The sequence below is a fragment of the Crinia signifera genome, chromosome 7 (genome assembly GCF_055691185.1).
Source record: "Crinia signifera chromosome 7, ASM5569118v1, whole genome shotgun sequence".
In the NCBI taxonomy this organism is placed as follows: Eukaryota; Metazoa; Chordata; class Amphibia; order Anura; family Myobatrachidae; genus Crinia; species Crinia signifera.
This window is the reverse complement of record NC_139223.1, coordinates 48,002,942-48,021,044: the sequence shown is the minus strand read 5'-3', so window position 1 is coordinate 48,021,044 and position 18,103 is coordinate 48,002,942. Positions and strand designations below refer to the sequence as shown.

General features: G+C 44.7%; 2 protein-coding genes across 9 annotated transcripts in view; one reads left to right on the top strand and one right to left on the bottom strand.

Moving 5' to 3' along the window:
* IFT140 (intraflagellar transport 140) overlaps nucleotides 1-5,061 on the top strand; it is a 138,457-nt gene extending 133,396 nt beyond the window's left edge. For all 6 annotated transcript variants that reach the window (XM_083153001.1, XM_083153002.1, XM_083152999.1 and 3 more), the window contains 5 exons: nucleotides 1,039-1,245; nucleotides 2,026-2,238; nucleotides 2,316-2,482; nucleotides 3,474-3,615; nucleotides 4,095-5,061. In XM_083153001.1, coding sequence (XP_083009127.1) covers nucleotides 1,039-1,245; nucleotides 2,026-2,238; nucleotides 2,316-2,482; nucleotides 3,474-3,615; nucleotides 4,095-4,298 — 933 coding nt within the window. In that variant the 3' untranslated portion in view covers nucleotides 4,299-5,061. The remainder of the gene's footprint in view (nucleotides 1-1,038; nucleotides 1,246-2,025; nucleotides 2,239-2,315; nucleotides 2,483-3,473; nucleotides 3,616-4,094) is intronic.
* Nucleotides 5,062-12,552: 7,491 nt separating this feature from the next.
* The window catches only part of TELO2 (telomere maintenance 2), a 53,938-nt gene continuing 48,387 nt past the window's right edge, over nucleotides 12,553-18,103 (bottom strand). For all 3 annotated transcript variants that reach the window (XM_083152993.1, XM_083152994.1, XM_083152996.1), the window contains exons 18-21: nucleotides 17,934-18,033; nucleotides 16,864-16,928; nucleotides 15,638-15,753; nucleotides 12,553-14,248 (exon numbers count right to left, since the gene is read on the bottom strand). In XM_083152993.1, coding sequence (XP_083009119.1) covers nucleotides 14,142-14,248; nucleotides 15,638-15,753; nucleotides 16,864-16,928; nucleotides 17,934-18,033 — 388 coding nt within the window. In that variant the 3' untranslated portion in view covers nucleotides 12,553-14,141. The remainder of the gene's footprint in view (nucleotides 14,249-15,637; nucleotides 15,754-16,863; nucleotides 16,929-17,933; nucleotides 18,034-18,103) is intronic.

The following is an 18,103-nucleotide window of genomic DNA, read 5'->3' as shown; positions in this document are numbered from 1 at the left end:
CGATCACCGCGATTTTTACCCCCGACGCCCGCGATTTCAATCGCTGGCGCCCTTCTAGGTAAAGAGTACCTCCAATTCTATTACACCCTATACAGACATAGGACACTACACCCCCAACATGACCTGACCACTGGACACTATAATCCAATTCTATTACACCCTATACAGACATAGGACACTACACCCCCCAACATGACCTGACCACTGGACACTATAATCCAATTCTATTACACCCTATACAGACATAGGACACTACACCCCCCAACATGACCTGACCACTGGACACTATAATCCAATTCTATTACACCCTATACAGACATAGGACACTACACCCCCCAACATGACCTGACCACTGGATACCATAATCCAATTATATTACACCCTATACAGATATAGGACACTATACCCCCAACATGACCTGACCACTGGACACTATAATCCAATTCTATTACACCCTATACAGACATAGGACACTACACCCCCAACATGACCTGACCACTATACACCATAATCCAACTCTATTACACCCTATACAGACATAGGACACTACACCCCCCAACATGACCTGACCACTGGACACTATAATCCAACTCTATTACACCCTATACAGATATAGGACACTACACCCCCAACATGACCTGACCACTGGACACTATAATACAATTCTATTACACCCTATACAGACATAGGACACTACACCCCCAACATGACCTGACCACTGGATACCATAATCCAACTCTATTACACCCTATACAGACATAGGACACTACATCCCCAACATGACCTGACCACTGGACACCATAATCCAATTCTATTACACCCTATACAGACATAGGACACTACACCCCCAACATGACCTTACCACTGGACACTATAATCCAATTCTATTACACCCTATACAGACATAGGACACTACACCCCCAACATGACCTTACCACTGGACACTATAATCCAATTCTATTACACCCTATACAGACAAAACGGACATGATCAATCTGTCCGTTATGACAACCTATCCAATGTATACTTTCCCCGTAGTACTATGATGCTCTTCAGCTATGCCTGGAGCAGAACCTCATAATCACAGAGGACATGGCAGAGAAGATGACGGTGTCCAGAAACTCCAAAGAACTTAGTGAGGAAGCCAGACGGGAGCTGCTGGAGCGGATCGCGGACTGCTGCATGCGGCAAGGGAATTATCACCTGGCAACTAAGAAATACACCCAGGCTGGGAATAAGCTGAAGGTAAGGTCATGCCAATAGGATCTGGTCTCTGCACTTACAACAGCCTCACAGTATCTCTCTGACAGGTGAATGGCAGTGTGGGCAGCCTGAATATATAGAAAACGCAATATAATATATTTAAATCCTATAAAGTAACCAAAGCAGGCAGGATGCAGGTATAAGAAATGCATCTTTGGCGTTAGAGTAATGTAGTTGATTCCGGTCTTCCTCATCATAATGGTGTGAGGTCACTGAGACACTATCAGGAAGGATAGAGATTATGGGGGTCATTCTAGTCCATTCAGAGGGGGTTGAATTTCTTCCGATGGTTGGTGGACTGTGCAGGTCCACTGTGCGAACAGCTGCAGCGATTTACAATGTTGCCGGCCCATTCGCATGGAGCGGTATTGGGGGGGGGTGTTGTGGCCAGGACGGGAGACGCCCATGGCAACATCCAGCTTTTCATGGGCATCCCCATGAAAACGCTGGTTGTTCCCATGCAAATAGCGGTGTGGGTCAGCCGCCTGCCCTGTCAATTTTCACTTGTAAAGGGGTGTGGCCCCGCCCCCTTTCCTATACTTACAATGGAGAGTTGGAGATCCCCAAAAAACTGTATAAAGCCCTTTTTTGGCCGGAGCAGGCCACAAAAAAATGGGTACTGTACCAGCCAAAAAGGTACAGTTGGAGAGTATGGTTGTTAAGGAATTGCATTGGGCTGTATGGCCTAGGGTTGGTGTTGAGGTGTAGCTTTGTACCTTGACCATTAATTTTACTACGCACATTTCCCATCATCCATTGTAGGCTATGAGGTCCTTACTAAAGTCAGGTGACACTGAGAAGATTGTGTTCTTTGCCGGAGTATCCCGACAGAAGGAAATTTACATCATGGCAGCCAATTATTTACAGTCCCTGGACTGGCGCCAAGATCCCAACATCATCAATAACATTATTACATTCTACACTAAGGGTCGGGCCTTAGACCTTTTAGCTGGCTTCTACGATGCCTGTGCTCAGGTGAGAGCTTGGAACAATGAATTAATGATAAGTTATGATGATTTCTTTTACATTTACTGAACACGACTTTGTTTTAGGTGGAGATTGATGAGTATCAGAATTATGAGAAGGCAATAGGAGCACTGTCGGAGGCTTACAAGTGTTTGGGTAAAGCCAAGATGCGAAGCCCAGAGGAACAAGAAAGAAAGCTGTCTGACATGCAGAACAAGATAACGCTGGCCAAGCGGTTTGTCCAGGCACGCAGGTAAGATACCGCTGTATACAGTATGTAGACTTTATATGGCTCAGGAAAAGACCCCTAGCAGTATGAGGGCGCTCAACCAGAAAGTCCTCTTTTGGTATCGCAGCTGGAAGTTTGATGATCACTCCCAAACCTATGAATCTAGCAATTGCAATCATGCTCTACCAGTAAGGCTACCCCAACATGGCTGCTCTATAGAAAGGTGGACAATTCTAATGCTTGTTTACAAATCAGGGGCCTAATTTACCCATCAGCTGTACAGCTATCTTCTCTCAGCCCCGGAAGGGCATCTCCACCCTCTTTCTATCATGTAATGCCCCTCTGGGTTTGTGACCATACACTAATGTGCCTTTTGTAGATTCTGGCTAGAAACTGTCATGTCTGTCCATCTCGTCTGTGCTTCATCAGGGCTCGGGACGATCTGAGGACCTCACTGGTGCGGTGTGGTGCATATACCAACATCCTCTCCAGCGACCACACGCACCATTCTCTGTGTCTTGACAAACACTGAGCTCATTCCAATTATACAACATTGCTGTATTTTGACATTTTGTCCATTCTAGAGCAGCAAGAAATGTACCATAGTTTGGGGGCTTCGCCACAAGAAATAGGGAGCTTGGTAAAGCCGCTCCTGTGGTAGACTCTGTGTCTTCATCTGATTCAGTGGCTGCTTCTTGCTTCTCTCTGTGTATAAGCCAGGGATAGTGAATAAGGTCTGCAATAAGCCAGAACCAGTCATTATATGAGTAAAGCTAGATTAATAGAAGGGTTGCACCATGGTGCATTATTGGAATTCCTTACCTCAGTGATGTCACTGTTCCCTAGTGATTTGCTTTATTGACAGTCACTGTATACATCAGTGTTTTGGTTCCTAGAGATGTATCAGGCTGTAAGTCTCAACTTCATATATCAGTGATAGTGATTTGATAGGCTGTATGGGTGCACATTAAACCACAAAGTGCAGAAAGACAATAAGTTACGGTTGTCCCAACAGAGCTTACTCCGTGGACAAGCCAGAAGCCATCAGACAGTGTGAGCTGCTACTGGAAGAGCCAGACTTGGAGAGTGCTGTCCGCATCGGGGATGTGTATGCCTTTCTAGTGGATCATTATACACAGCAGGGAGACTTTCAGAAGGTAAAGTGGGCAGATTATATGTATTACCCCCAGCAATGTAGCACACAAGAGGGTGATCTGCGTAGAACCATTCTGTGCCCAATATGCCGCATTCTGCACAACCAGTTTGTTGGTTTTAGATCAGATTGGCCCTGAATCGTTCATCACCAAATGTTGGTGGAGCCTGACAAGCCCCAATCTGCCTCTGTGCAAGTGACCAGAATATGTAGATCCCATGCCATCTGGTTTCTGGGCCTCAGAGCTTTAATATACACGACAATGTATATTATAGGGCATTTTACAAATGAGAATGGTTATGTTGAGGTCACCCATTGGTTTGGGATATCCGCTCACAGTACCGGGAACCATAAACCAACATATAACAGTTGTAGAATATTATTCTCTCACCTACTGTATGCAGCCAAGTATATTTAAGATGTACACAGGGACAACATGTCATGTTCCTATGACACTCACGTTCTCTCTTTCACACTCACCAGGCGTACCGCTTTCTAGAGGAAATGAGATCCAAGATGCCCTCAGTCAACCTAAGTTTCTATGTACCACAGAGCACAGTTGAGGCGGTGTACCGGGCCCTCTCCATTCCGCTCAGCCAGCAGCCTGTGTCTGAGCATGTGCGGCACAATAGCATGGAAGACAGCGAGGAGGTGGAAGAAGCGCCCGATATAGACTACAATGGTTAACCACTCCTGCATCATAGGTTCCTGTTATTGACTTGTGTCATTCCAGCATGGAGATGTACTGTAAATAGCGGGTGTAAATGAGCTGTGTCATTACACAACCGTGTCATACATCACTTTTATGTGTGCCTAGCGTTCTATCACTAATCAAGCATCTTGTCTCAGACCTTAGGCCCATCACCTGTTTTGTCGAAAGAGACCAAAACTGCTAAATAAAAGGTATTGGAAGAGGTCTATCCAGCATAAGACGGCATTATTCTCTCTCCAATCTAAGAGACCTTTTACTGATTAAGTCCCCATTGGCGCTTCTTACCCTCGGCTGATAGTCTTGACTTTACACAAAGACTCCAGAGATAAGCAGGCCTATGGAACCAGTGACATATATAGTGCCCTGATATTTACATGAAATTTTAAGAGGAGATAACTCTGTTATTCTAAAGCAGTGAGATCTGGGCATAATGTTATGTAATGTGAAAAAAAGCAGGTGCAGCAATCTACTACCAGCACATTCTATGTCAGCCTAGATGGGGGGCATTGTACTTCAGAAACAAGGTTACGCAAGCATGTAGTGTCACTGCACTGTTGGACACAGATGATACTCCGTGCACAGATTAAGCATCAGCCAACTCTCACTTTTTATATTGTAGTTACAGCAAAGGGAGAAACTGGGAAATGTTTTTTTTTTTTTCTAAAAAAAGTTAAATTATTTTCTATTGTCTGTTTATACATGTTCTTTATGTATATAAAATAAGATTTTATCCACTGTTTCACCTGTTTATGACTATTATGTAAGACTGCCCATACAAGGTAAAATCTTTGTAGTTATGTACTGCATACCTTATTGTATTGTTAAATGCTGAGGTATGCAGTGCGAAGGGTGTAATCCTAAACTTATTCTGCTACATCATCATATCGCATAAGTGAGTAAGATTGCAATATTTGCGGACAACATAAAAGTGAATAAGGAACTTAAAGGTGTGTACACACAGAGCAATATTATTGCTGACAATATATTGCTAGCAATCATATTGCTCAGTGTCTCCTTTTCATCACACTGTCGGGGAAATCCTAAGGGGGACACAGCCTGGGCTGGTGCGGGCGCTGCTCACCTGCACCGAGGGGTGGGTGTCCGCTGCTGACCGCCTGCTCTGGGGATAGGTGTCCACCTCTGACCTCCTGCTGGTCCGGGTGACATGCTGCACCAGGGGAAGCGACCATTATGGGTTCCACAATTTGTCGCCCACAGCACTACAAATCACTGGCAATATGGTCGCTCAGCGACCATATTGCCAGCGATATGTGTTGAAATCGCCCCCGTGTGTACATAGCTTTACTCAGGAGATGATATAGAAACACTAAAAGCAACTTAATTAGTTAATTATTATAGGAACAAAATGAACAAGCTACTTATAGGCTAAATGGATTATAGGGAATTCTGCTGTAGAGAAGGACTTGGGGTCATCATAGATAATAAATTAAGTAATAGTGCACACTGCTTAAGTGCAGCAGCAAAAGCAAACCGGACACTGGCACGCATTAAAAGGGGAATGGATTGAAGAGATGCCAATGTGATAGGGCCTCTTTACAAGGCATTGGTGAGACCACACTTGGAATACTGTGTTCAGTTCTGGGCACCGCACCTTAAAAATTACATAAATGAAATGGAACAGGTACCGAGAACGGCAACTAAGCTAGTAAAAGGTCTCGAATCACTAGAATACAAAGATAGGTTAACCAGGCTGAATATATTTTCACTGGAGAAACGGAGATTGAAAGGTGATTAATATGTTCAAATACAGGAAGCTACAAGCCCCTTCATTAGCAGGATTTGCATGATCAAATAATTCCACCCCTCTGTATTTGTTGATTACCCACAATACTGCTGAGCTGTGTGCAACTGTGCAAGTAGCCTGCCCATATCTATATACCTGTTGTTCTAGCTACAGCAATCTACCATAAAGGCATGTGCCACATTCATTGCCAGAACCAGCGCATGGCATCAGTTTGCCAGGGGAAAGCTGACACACAGGCTTTCATTTGTGAAAACAACACTGCATTATGATCATCATTTACAGTGCAATAGCCCAAATTCCTGGTGCAAAAGAAATAAGTCACCTTTCAGTGATCTAAAAATACAGAAGTCACATGGGGAGATACCGGGGGTGTTTGAGACAACATGCACCTGAACGGGCTGTGGCAAGTCCTTGATGCTTTTGCGTCCTTCCTTTATTGACACCTCCGGAATATGGTGCACCGTATGAGACACTGCTCTCCATACACCACCTTCACCCTGCGATACATCTCTGAAGCATGCTCGCCTTCTGGCCAAATAAATTGTAGAACATCTCTTTGCGCTCATCTGGAATCCATCATCCTCCCACAACGCAAAATAACTTTCCAGGAATTAAAAACTGAGACGAAGCCGTTCACTACACGTGTGCAACTGGGAAAAACACAGCGCCATCTATCAGCAAACACATTAACCCACTGTGATTAGGTACAACGCCGCTACAGCATAAGTCTCCTTTTCATTTGGACACACCTTATACACTGGAGCTATCCTAAGACTGGAGAATCCAAAGCAGAGGATCTAGAGCCAAATGTAAGAGCAGCAGCCTCTCTTTGATCTTTCCCAGGTTCTGAGGAATACACTGCATCAATGTCACACCTGGTGCATTTGTTTTTTGTACTGCACACGCATCTAAATAGCATCACAGGTGTCCCTCTATTATTGCCTCTGTAACCCCTCTAGATATGGAGGTTTTGCCTCCAGTATTGCTGCACGAGTGTCATGGTGGTGGATGACTTTTATATTGTGTACCCCTGTATTAGTGTTCATTCTAGCACCCTGCATCTTTCAAATTGCGTGCAGTTCCACTTCTATGCCTGGGGTGTTGCTCTTTACTGGGGTGCTTCTAGCACCGTTCTAGTCTGCATATCAGTGAGATACAGACCACACTGTGCTAGAAGCACCACAGCAGAGTTTGACACCCCAGACAGGGAAGAGGAACTGTGCAGGGTTTGAAAGTTGCTATCATGTACACTATGAATGTAGCTACACCCCTCTACCCTAGCATGTATGTGAGGTTTGGACGGATCACTGCAAAATGTTGCGAATGGAAACATACAGTTGTATACGCAGGTCTGGCTTTGGAATATTTCTGTTTCCAGTGCAGATTTCTGAAACAGGCCGTGATTTTAGCAATAGATAAAATATTAGGAGAAATCCCAGCAAAGCGGGAATGGATAGTGCACAGGTCTCGCTTCCAGCAAAGGTGTCTCCCAATCAGTGTTTGCCAGGAGGGCGACGCCCTGCGCTCAGAGGCGTGAGAAGATGATCCTTATGGGGTATTTATAGCTCTTTCTGCATGGGATCAGCCTCGCTTAATATAGTGTGTCCTCTTCATGACTTCTCTGTCTGCCAGTCCCTCGCTTTCCTTCCCCGGGACTCAGTGTTCAGGATACAGAATCAGTTAAACAACATAAAAAGGGATGTTTTGCTTCCTACCTATGTGTAACCTGGCGGCCCCGTCTTATCTCAGCTTTATGTGGAGTAGAAGCCACTTCAATCATTTACAAGTTGTTTCTCTTATTTCATTCTCAGAAATAAGCATCAAATAGCTAAAGCAGAATTTGAGACGTAAATATATATATATATATATATATAGGCAGGTGTGGTGCGGCACTCTCGGCATAATAAGACACACTTAGACGGGGTGTGGTCAACGTTTCAATTTATAAAAAAAAAATTGTCATCAGGATCATAAAAAATTTTTCATAAAATTGAAACGTTGACCACACCCCGTCTAAGTGTGTCTTATTATGCCGAGAGTGCCGCACCACACCTGCCAATTCCCTTCTTTGTTAGGGCACCGGCTCAAGTTATATCCACGTTAACTGGAGTGCCGATTCCTGGACATTTATTTTATATATATATATATATATATATATATATATATATATATATATATATATATATATATATATAGTAATTACATTTAAATTATAATTTACACTTTCTGAATATCAATAAATGACCAGTTTCATAAAGGCAACATGGTAGCAATAATAAATTGTTAAAGGACTATATATTATACAAGAACTATGGTGGCCCATGCAAAAATTTCACATGCAAATAAAATACGATACATTTTATAGTGAAGTTGGTGGGTTGTAGTAGGATGAAAGAAGAACCGGTTCATTTGTAGCCATTTCGAAGTAGCCGACCAAAACTGATCATCTTAGCAGTGCCGTATCAACTCTAGGGCCAAAAGTCAGTTTTTTACTTTGATTTTTAAACAAACAATACAATGTGCAGTTCTAAATTTACAATCTGTCAGAAGCGGAGAACTTAATCTTTAATATGGTACATCATTTATCGATTTTGGTTAAGTATGAAGGGAGAAAAAGGTATTGTCACCAAAAATCACCTTCTAGAAATAATATATATGATATATACATACAGGAATACAGCATTCTAACAACCCTTATAGGAAAACATTTCAATAAACAATACAGAAGTCATTTAGCCACATCAATTTAACACTGAGAACATTCTAGTGTACAATACAGAGCATTCTAATGATGAATCTATGATACAGAAAGCACTTTAGTGAATTTCATTTTCTATAGAGAATAATCTAGTATACAATACAGAGAGCATTCTAATGTCTTGTGAGAGTTTTACTAATGACATATGCTATATACAAAGCTTTTTCGTAACCTTGATACAATATAGCAGGGACGTGCAGTCAGGGGAGGCAGTGCCTCCCCTGTCATAATGATGTGAATAATAAAAAGAAGATATTTATATATCTTCTTTTATTATTTTCATCATTTCTACCTCTCCCCCTGCCTCCTACCATCTTACACTGCTGCATGTGAGGGTGGGAGGCAGCGGGAGAGGTGCCTCCCACTGTTAACATTAAAACACCGGGCAGCGGGGGGCGGGTAGGGGAGTACAGGGTACAGGGTGCAGCAATGGGCTGTAAAAGCCCATTGAAAATGAATGGGGAAGCGGCACCAGTATGAATGCACACACCCAGATGTGATTGGGTCAGCGGATCCAGTGATGGATCCGCTGTCCAATCACGCACATGCAGGGCCCACCTGGATAGGATGCAGCAGCGTGAAGTCCGGTGCCGCTGGGAGATAGCCGCTGTCACCACCGAGGAGAGGTGAGTCCGCTGGGGGAGGGGGGGTGCATGTACGCCCTGCTGCCTGTGCCCGGCCGCTGCATATACCATATAGCATGGTATGCAAGCAGGGGGGGGGGGGGGTGTCCCGTGCCTGTGGTCCCGTGCGGGGAGATCAGTGCCTCCCCAGGCAATGACCTCACCGCACGTCACTGCAATATAGAGTTCTAATTACTATAATAAAAGGCTAATGCAGCTACCCTCATGGTATGTACATTGGTGGCCACTAGATGGCACTCATTGGACCAAATGACTTGTGTGCAGCAAGTCTGCTATGTTTACTAGTGTTAAATTAAAATACTGAGAACATTCTAATGACAACTATAACATGGATCACATACTAATGGCCCAAATACAAATCAGAGAGCTTCCTGATACCATAGCAAGTCTGCACTAGTGACCACTACACCATGGGCCTGATTCAGACCTGAAGCGAATTAGCAGCGCCATGCGAACACCATGCGAATAGATAGTCATCATCGTGTAATCGGGTGTGGATCAGTTGGTCACCAGCAAGTTGTTAGACAGTCGACATGGGTCTAGGTTGACATGAGTCTAGGTCGATAAGGTAATTAGTTCATGGGTAAGGTCGACAGTGAAAAAGTGGACATGGTTTTTTTTTTTTACCCTTATGTCCTAGTGGATGGTAGGGCATGAAATACCGCCTGTCAGCACATGTTGTGTCGACGTGGACACTGAAACGTACCACCACTCGCATGACTCAATGTGCTCGCCATGCTTCAGACACGGTGCCTCACTATGCTCGGCACAATATTATATTCTCCCACCACGCCCTAGTGGATGATAGAGCATGAATCAAGAAATACTGCTTGTCGGCACATGTCGTATCAACATGGACACCGAAAACGTACCGCTGTGCTCGCCATGCTTTGGGCTCGGTGCCTCGATACGCTGGGCACACTATTTTATTCTCCCACCACGCCCTAGTGGATGGTAGGGCATGAAATACCACCTCTCGGCACAAAAAACAGTGAAAAACCCCATGTCGACCTAACCCATGTCAACCTAATGTCTTGTCGACCTTACTGCATGTCAACCTACTTGTGGTGACCCAATGACCGTATCCCGTGTAATCCTGCCCTTCACAAGCCTGCAACGGGTAGCAAAGATGTTGCCTCCCGGCAAATAGCTGCATATCCAATCGCAGCTCACTCACCATGGAATGATTTCCCCGCTGCGTGCAGCCTGTGCGAAGCTCTGGACTTACTCGGCGGCTGGGATGAATTCAGCCTGATCGAGGCTGAAGCTCATGTCTCACACGCTCCCTCCGAGTGGGCACGCCTGCATTTTCTCTGGCACTCCCATAAAGGGGCTGGTTACCACCCAAATGCCGGCTTCCCATTGGTCTCTTTGCAAATGGCCAGCGACTTAAGAAAAGCAGCAGGCTTTCATCGCAGGACAGCCTTGTGCATTGCACAGTCTATCAATAACCAGCCCGTGTATATTCGCACATCAAGTCTGAATCAGGCCCCATATACACAGAGATACAGTACAGAAGGTGTTCTAGTGACCAACATACAATTCAGTGAGAGCTCCATTAGCCCCTACACAATACAGTAAATGATATATTGACTCCCCTAATACTTAGTGGCTATATAATGTATTAAATATGCACTGTACATTGTAGAACCTCAATCTGTAGAGCCTATATAAAGGTGGTCCAACAATTGCTTGCGATTGAACAATACAAATCTATAAGGGTGGCTTTACAATAAGGGACACTTGCCTCCAGGGCCTATAGTGAGAAGTCCCCTTACTGTGTGTTTAAGCACACTTGCAGATGTCCAGGGACATAGAACATGTGCAGTTCCTCATAGCAACTAGGTAGCATTTAAAAAGGGGCAGGCTTTAATCCTACCGGAATGGCTGGGAAGCTCCCCCTCCTAGCCCCCAGGAAAGGTGGACAACCCTCCCAGATACCACCACCCCCCCCCCCTCCCCTCCCCTCCCCGCATCTCTCCCGTAGCAGTGGTAATTTCCCACGATTAGCGGCTTTTTGCAGAAGGTGGTGCTAAAGATGCAAATCAAGTCATTTAGCCCGGCCCCTTCTCGAAGATCCACAAATTGTGGGATTTGCAGTACTGGGGGTTTAATGACGTCTTCATCAGGCCCTGCCCCCGAAGTGCTGTCTACTCTACGGGCTTCTCTTGGAAAAAAATTTAGAAACATCTTATGTTGGTACACCCTGGCTGATATATCGGTGGTCTGTCGGCCGGTGTGTTCCAGCGATATGTCTGTGAATTACATCCTTTCCAGAAATATTGCATCAGCTGTGTAGCGGCCCATATATTAAGTGCATCCTGCTGTGTGTATGGGTGATCCTCTGACTGCCCATTAACTCCCTGTATAAACCAGCGGTGATTGATAGCGCAACTGAGTGGGTGCATGTAAACAGACCTACCCAGTTGTGACATCAATCATGAATGATCAGGAAGTGTGTATGCATACACACTATCCAATCCTTCTGCAGTAGTAGCTGTGTATCCACTTTTTGGAAATTCTCACCCAAAAATTAAACACCAGATGTCGTTAATTTAACGTCATTTTAAATTTAAGACAAAATGGGAATGCAAAAGTTCTGTGGATGCTGGTTACTGTAAATAGTGAGAAAGGGTTATATTCTAAAGGGAATTTTCATCTAAAACCTTACAAGTGGAAATACGCCCTCTGGTGGTGAGTATTCCTCCTCACCAAACGTACATGTGGCAAAATGCATCAGTTATCTCCCAGAATCTGTTAAATTCAAATTGATCCATCAGACAGTGTAACCCGATTCATCATTCCAGGCACGTATTTCCGATGCTCCCAGTCCCCTTTACAGTACTGCAGACAACCATTGCATATGGTGCCATTTCCACACCAGAACAAACAGCAATCGCTTCCTCTGCTCCTCCTTCTGTTGCCAGTAGTGGGCTATCCCGAAGTACACATCAGGCGTTGGGCTGTTGTGCAAAGCAGCCACTTGGATAGGGAGTGGCAGTCCCAAAGATACAATATATAAAAAGAATGAAGTGGTGCTATATTAACAATAAGAAATGTCATCATTGCAATAAAACGTTTAATATATATATAAAAAGACAAATACAATTCCATAAGAATAGCCATATCTCAAGTTCCAGGATAGTCCGTTCCTACAATGCCACGTAATATTTGAAGTCCACAATCAGATGTGAAAGCCTCCAATATTTACCACGGATATTGCCACTGGAGTATTATTCCTACAGAAGCAAGGCACGCTGGTGGTGGTCTCAACTATATGGAGATGGAGGTTTCCAACGGTCAACGATGGAAGTACTGATGGCGTACCTTCATGGAGCTCCATGAGCCAGCACCTCACTGTCCGGATCAGCCGTTCATACCGCATTACCACGGACACTAAACCACGACGGTACGCCATCAGTTCCTCCTGTGGCCAGGCTGTGTTATTCAGCTAGGTCAGAAGTACCCAAACACTGTCCTTAAGGTACCCCAACAGTCCAGGTTTAAAGTATATCCATTGTCCAGCACAGATGGTTAAATCAATGTGACTGAGGTACTAATGACCTGTGGCTAAGCACGGATATACTTAAAACTTGGGCCATTGCTGTGCTGTGAGGAACTGCGTTAGGGAACCTCTGAGCTAGGTCATAGGCTGCCTTTACCAGATGCCATTCTGTAATTATGCAATAGGCAGTTTGTATATTTATGGAACCGTGCACGGCACATTTGTGTTAAATCTCCAACACAGCCCAAAACAACTAGATTTGCCTGGTTAACGAACCCTGGGCCGGACAATCACCATTCTCCATTGTAGGCCAAATCCAATGCATGTAATTAGGGCAGGCCATGCATACAGCAGTCCGCATTTAGTTCTGTGCACACATCAGGAGATGTAAAACAGATTCACCCACTGATAGCACCATGCATCCGGCACAGTATCAGCATGCTGTTATAGAACACGTGCGATTGGGCATCAACATCATTATTTGATTACTTTTTTTGAGAAAAAAATAAATAAACATAATTTATTTCTCAACTAAAGCCCTGTACACACGGGCCGATATATCGCTCGTTGTCCCGTTTGCATCAATGACCAGAGATGGTTGCTGATGAAAAAGAAACTGCCGGGGGAGCCCGGCAGTGGAAATCAGCTGGTCGCAGGAGCAAGCTCCCGGGCAGAAAACGGGAGCGCGCACCCGGCGATTTATTGCTGTTGCACACTCCCATCGCTGGCAATATGCTCGCTCAGCGACCATATTGCCAGCGATATTTGATATAATCGCCCCGTGTGTACACACCTTAAGAGCAAATGCTGACCTACTGAGAACATGGCAATGCTGCCCCTTCCATCGGGCTCTGTACACCATTACATCTGCATACACAGTTTTACTGCTCTCTGTATGAGAATATTGGTTGGGTAGAGTAAAGCCACCAATGTGGCTGTAGACCTGGATGCTGTGGTACAGAGGCTGTCATACCGGAAGTAGGAAAGCGGAGGACATGTGGCGCAGTCATAGAGAGATCACCCAGCCACTCCGAGCATGGAACCATAGCCAGAGCTCCAGACACTTCTACCAGGCCAGGCAGCTGCCCAGGAACCATAGCATTGATTCCTCCAATGTCAGTACATGTCCAACACCTGCACAGCCGTTCACTGGCTGGGGGCTATCTGCAGGTTGTTCCTCAGTTTCTCCATCAGTAACAGGCTGTTCATGGCTAAGTGACGGCAGTCGTCATCAGGGTCCTTCTCAGCCACATCTGAAAGACAGCACCAAGCTCACAATAATGGAAACTCTTAGACCAAATCCCCTTGTTTGCCTCACTTCTACTGATATTGGGGGAATAGGAGATCATTTCTCTAGAGTGGAGAAGTTGCCCATAGCAATCAGAGCGCATTGGGATCTAATTGTACGGCAAGCCACCCGACATGCATGCGATCTGCACTATATAGTCATTGCTGCCCTGTCTACCTGGGTTTCCATTTGTGCTGTCACAGGAACACGCATCGGGGTCGTAAGGTATAAAACATGTGCAATCTGCATGCGATTTGGACTATATAGTCAAAATCTAATGTCAAATCTCATCGTGTGTACACAGTATTAGTTTTCTTTTTTTCATATAACAACTTCTAAACACACTAACTGCTAAGAGAGTGGAAGAGGTGACAGACCCCTTTATACAACACTGACATACTAACTGCTAAGAGAGTGGAAGCGGTGACAGACCCCTTTATACAACACTGAGTGACATAAGAAACCCCCATTCTTCCTCTGCAGCCATAGATTTTCTAATTTCCCTCATTGACTCACTGAACTTGCCCAGACATCTAACAAATTTGATTATGTGTAGATTCTCCTACCACCCCCTTTATACAGATCTCCATAACATGAGCATCTTCTGGGAGGTGGAACTATGAATGAGAATATAGAGGATGACCACACTGCCAGGATCATGCTCAGTGACCTTATTAAACAGCAGGCAGTCCGCAAGATGTTAGCACCTGCACTGATTGGTTGGTACTTTAGATCTCCCTGAAATGACTGACAATCATATGACCATTCAGAGCCAATCAGCTCCTGTCACTAATTTTGCTCAGGTTTAGAACTTTGTGGGCCTCACAGAAAAATCCTGTTTTTTGAACAACTTTACTCATTTCGTTTCTCCTACTTCATGATGCTGCCTTGCTCCCTCTCCCAACACCTTAGCCTCAGGATTGTGAGAATCATAGAAACTTTGCCATGCTATGTCCCTAGAAGTCCTCTCCGATGATCTACTCACTGATCCCCGGGCCACTGCAATCCATCACTGATGAGGTGGAGAGCGGCTCCTGGTTGACTCACAGTTCAAGTCAGCATTAGCTTAGCTCCCCTGCACTTAGCCGACCAGCTCTGTTTGCTGATAATGACTGTAGTGACAGCCTCTTCCCATCAATTTCTCCTCCCCTTGCTGTGTTGCTGTTCGGCAGACTGCCTACTATGCAAGTCACTCCATTATCTATGCAAACTGGGTGCAGGGCAGAGGGGCAGCCAAGTGCCCATACCATAGTTACGTCAGTGGGCCGTAGTACTGTTATACTTATCATACTGCCTGACTACACAAAGTAAATACTACCATATACTAGAGAGAGCGGCCTGTTCTGCTTCTCACCTTCCAGCCAGTATTTCATTTCCAGGGTCTCCTCAGCCAGGTCAGTCATCAGCCGTTCCCAGGGGACGCTCAGCAGAATGGTGGAAACACAAAACAGGAGGCCTTGTCTAACATATCTGTAGAGAAGACATTATATAGAAAGGTGCTGTGAGAACTAGAAGCTCAGAGACTCTTGTCAGGTGTAAATGGTTAGAATCAGTTATATTTATGGCCAACCCCATCTTTCAGGAGTTCACCCATGTGAGAAAGACTGGAGACTACAGAAATGAGAAGGGAGGAGAAATCCAGGCTTAGAGAGAGCACACGATTGTCATACAGGCCCAGACCTAGGTCACGAGTACAATGATAGGGATCACTCACAGGTACATACATTATTTAAGGATGAAGATGTTTGAGCCACAATTACATTCGAGGGGAGTCAGCTGCGTTGAATAGGGGTTGGAGAGAGCAATTATCCTCAGACACCTATTATTTTGGCGACATATGGCGTGAGACGTCTGGCACGACTTAGACCCTCCCCCATGGGTAGCGATTCCTATGCTTGAACACTTTTCCCAAAGTTCTGCATCTAAATTCACTACTAGCGTAATACGCCACGAATAGTGTAATGTGTCGCTATTAGTGTCATGTGCCGCTATTGGTGTACTAAGGACTAGTACTTTTCTGTTCCGACTAAATTACAGATGCATCCGCCGACATCTAGCCTTCTCGAACATTAATCAGCCCTTCTAGTCACACCATGTCTCAGCGTTACACAGCAGAGCGTCTTTCCGTAACACCTTTTCAGTTAAAATGCATCTTACTTGCAAAAGTGTGAATAGGACGCAAAAGCAGCTTGATAACAATGCTATACTGCATGCCTATATTCTGTGTGCGACAGCGGCTGTATTTGCATACCAAATGATGTGCTACAGTGTTTTTCATACTATTTTGTATACAGATCCAGCTGCGGCTGCACACAGAATATAGGCATGCTGCATACCACTGTGGTATCACCACAGACTATAGGATTAAACCCATCATATCACTTTACATATCAAAATGCTATTCTTTATGGATGATATTTACTTAGAATTACTACTAAAGTGGGAAAATATTGTCATTCAAATGATCCCTCAGAAGAGGATAAGGTTAGAGACATCACAGCACTCTGCTGGCCTGACCAAACATCATCCATTCATGCGCAATAGAATAGACTGCAAGCCTTTGGCCACAATGACACTCACTGGTCAGTATGAAAGCGCAGGACCCACACGAACTCCAGAAGCGATTTCCCCATCTGAGACGCCACCTGTGTAAGAACAAGACTGGCTTCATTTCCTCACATGGCTGAAATAGGAATAAGCTATAAAGTCCCATCTCTACATCTACATTCTATATCTGACTCTCTGGGGCAGATGTATCAAACCTTCTAGAAAGGACAGCTGGAGAAGCTTACCATGGCAACCTATAAGCTCCTAATTATTTATTCTATAAAATGATAGCTAGAATATGTGATTGGCTACTATGGGCAATTTATCTGCATGTCCACTAAAAGTTCTGCAAACTGTTCAGGTCCATGTGTAAGGGCCTATCTGCAACCACAGTCTCGAGGCTCCGCTCTCTACCAAAGCCAGCTTGGGCTCCACCCTGCATCTAGAGGTCCACCTGCTCACAGACCAGGATGGTGTGGGAAGGTTGCCCATATGGAGGAAAGATGTTTCACGGCGTGAGGGTTTATCTTCCAAAGTGCAAAGTAGACACCAGGGTGAGCCCAGCAGAAAGCGTTCCTATCATGGAGATTGCTAGCTCACTGAAACGAGATGACAAATGCCCATGTTTGTGAATTCCTCGCTGTGTAGCTGAGCGCATGGCAGCGTGACTTGAATTGGTCACCACCTAAAGCTGGCCATGCATCAGAATGATATCTGTCCCGAACGCATGATTTTGACAGCTCATGCAATCGATTGTGTGCACTGCGGGAGGTATTTCGGTTCAATGCGTGGGTGGTCCTGCGGGTTAAGAGGTCGCTCCACTGATCATACGTGCTACACAGATGATCTTGTGGTCGTAAGCAGATCTTATGGGTTTTATAGCACTCAATCATTTGACCTGCATACGTTCTAAATCGTAAGCAGGTCATTCTAATGTATGGACATCTTTAGAGATGGTAGTGATCAGATCTCGTCCTGTGCTTTTCCTGGTCAACACACCCATTTACACCGGGTTAACCTATGTTTTAAAGAAGTGGAGCAGTATTTAGGAGAAAAGGTAGAGCTATACATTTATATCAATGTCATTCAGTTTTATACAATACCATGGCGTGCAAGGAGAGATGCATCATTAAGCCCAGCGTGTGAACCAATCTTCCGAGGATAAGACGATCGCCCCCCAACAGGTCCAACGTCACAACAGGCCTCGGAACAAGAAGAAATCCTTTACATTCAATTATATTTGTTAAACTATATTTATTGAAGAATCAAAAGA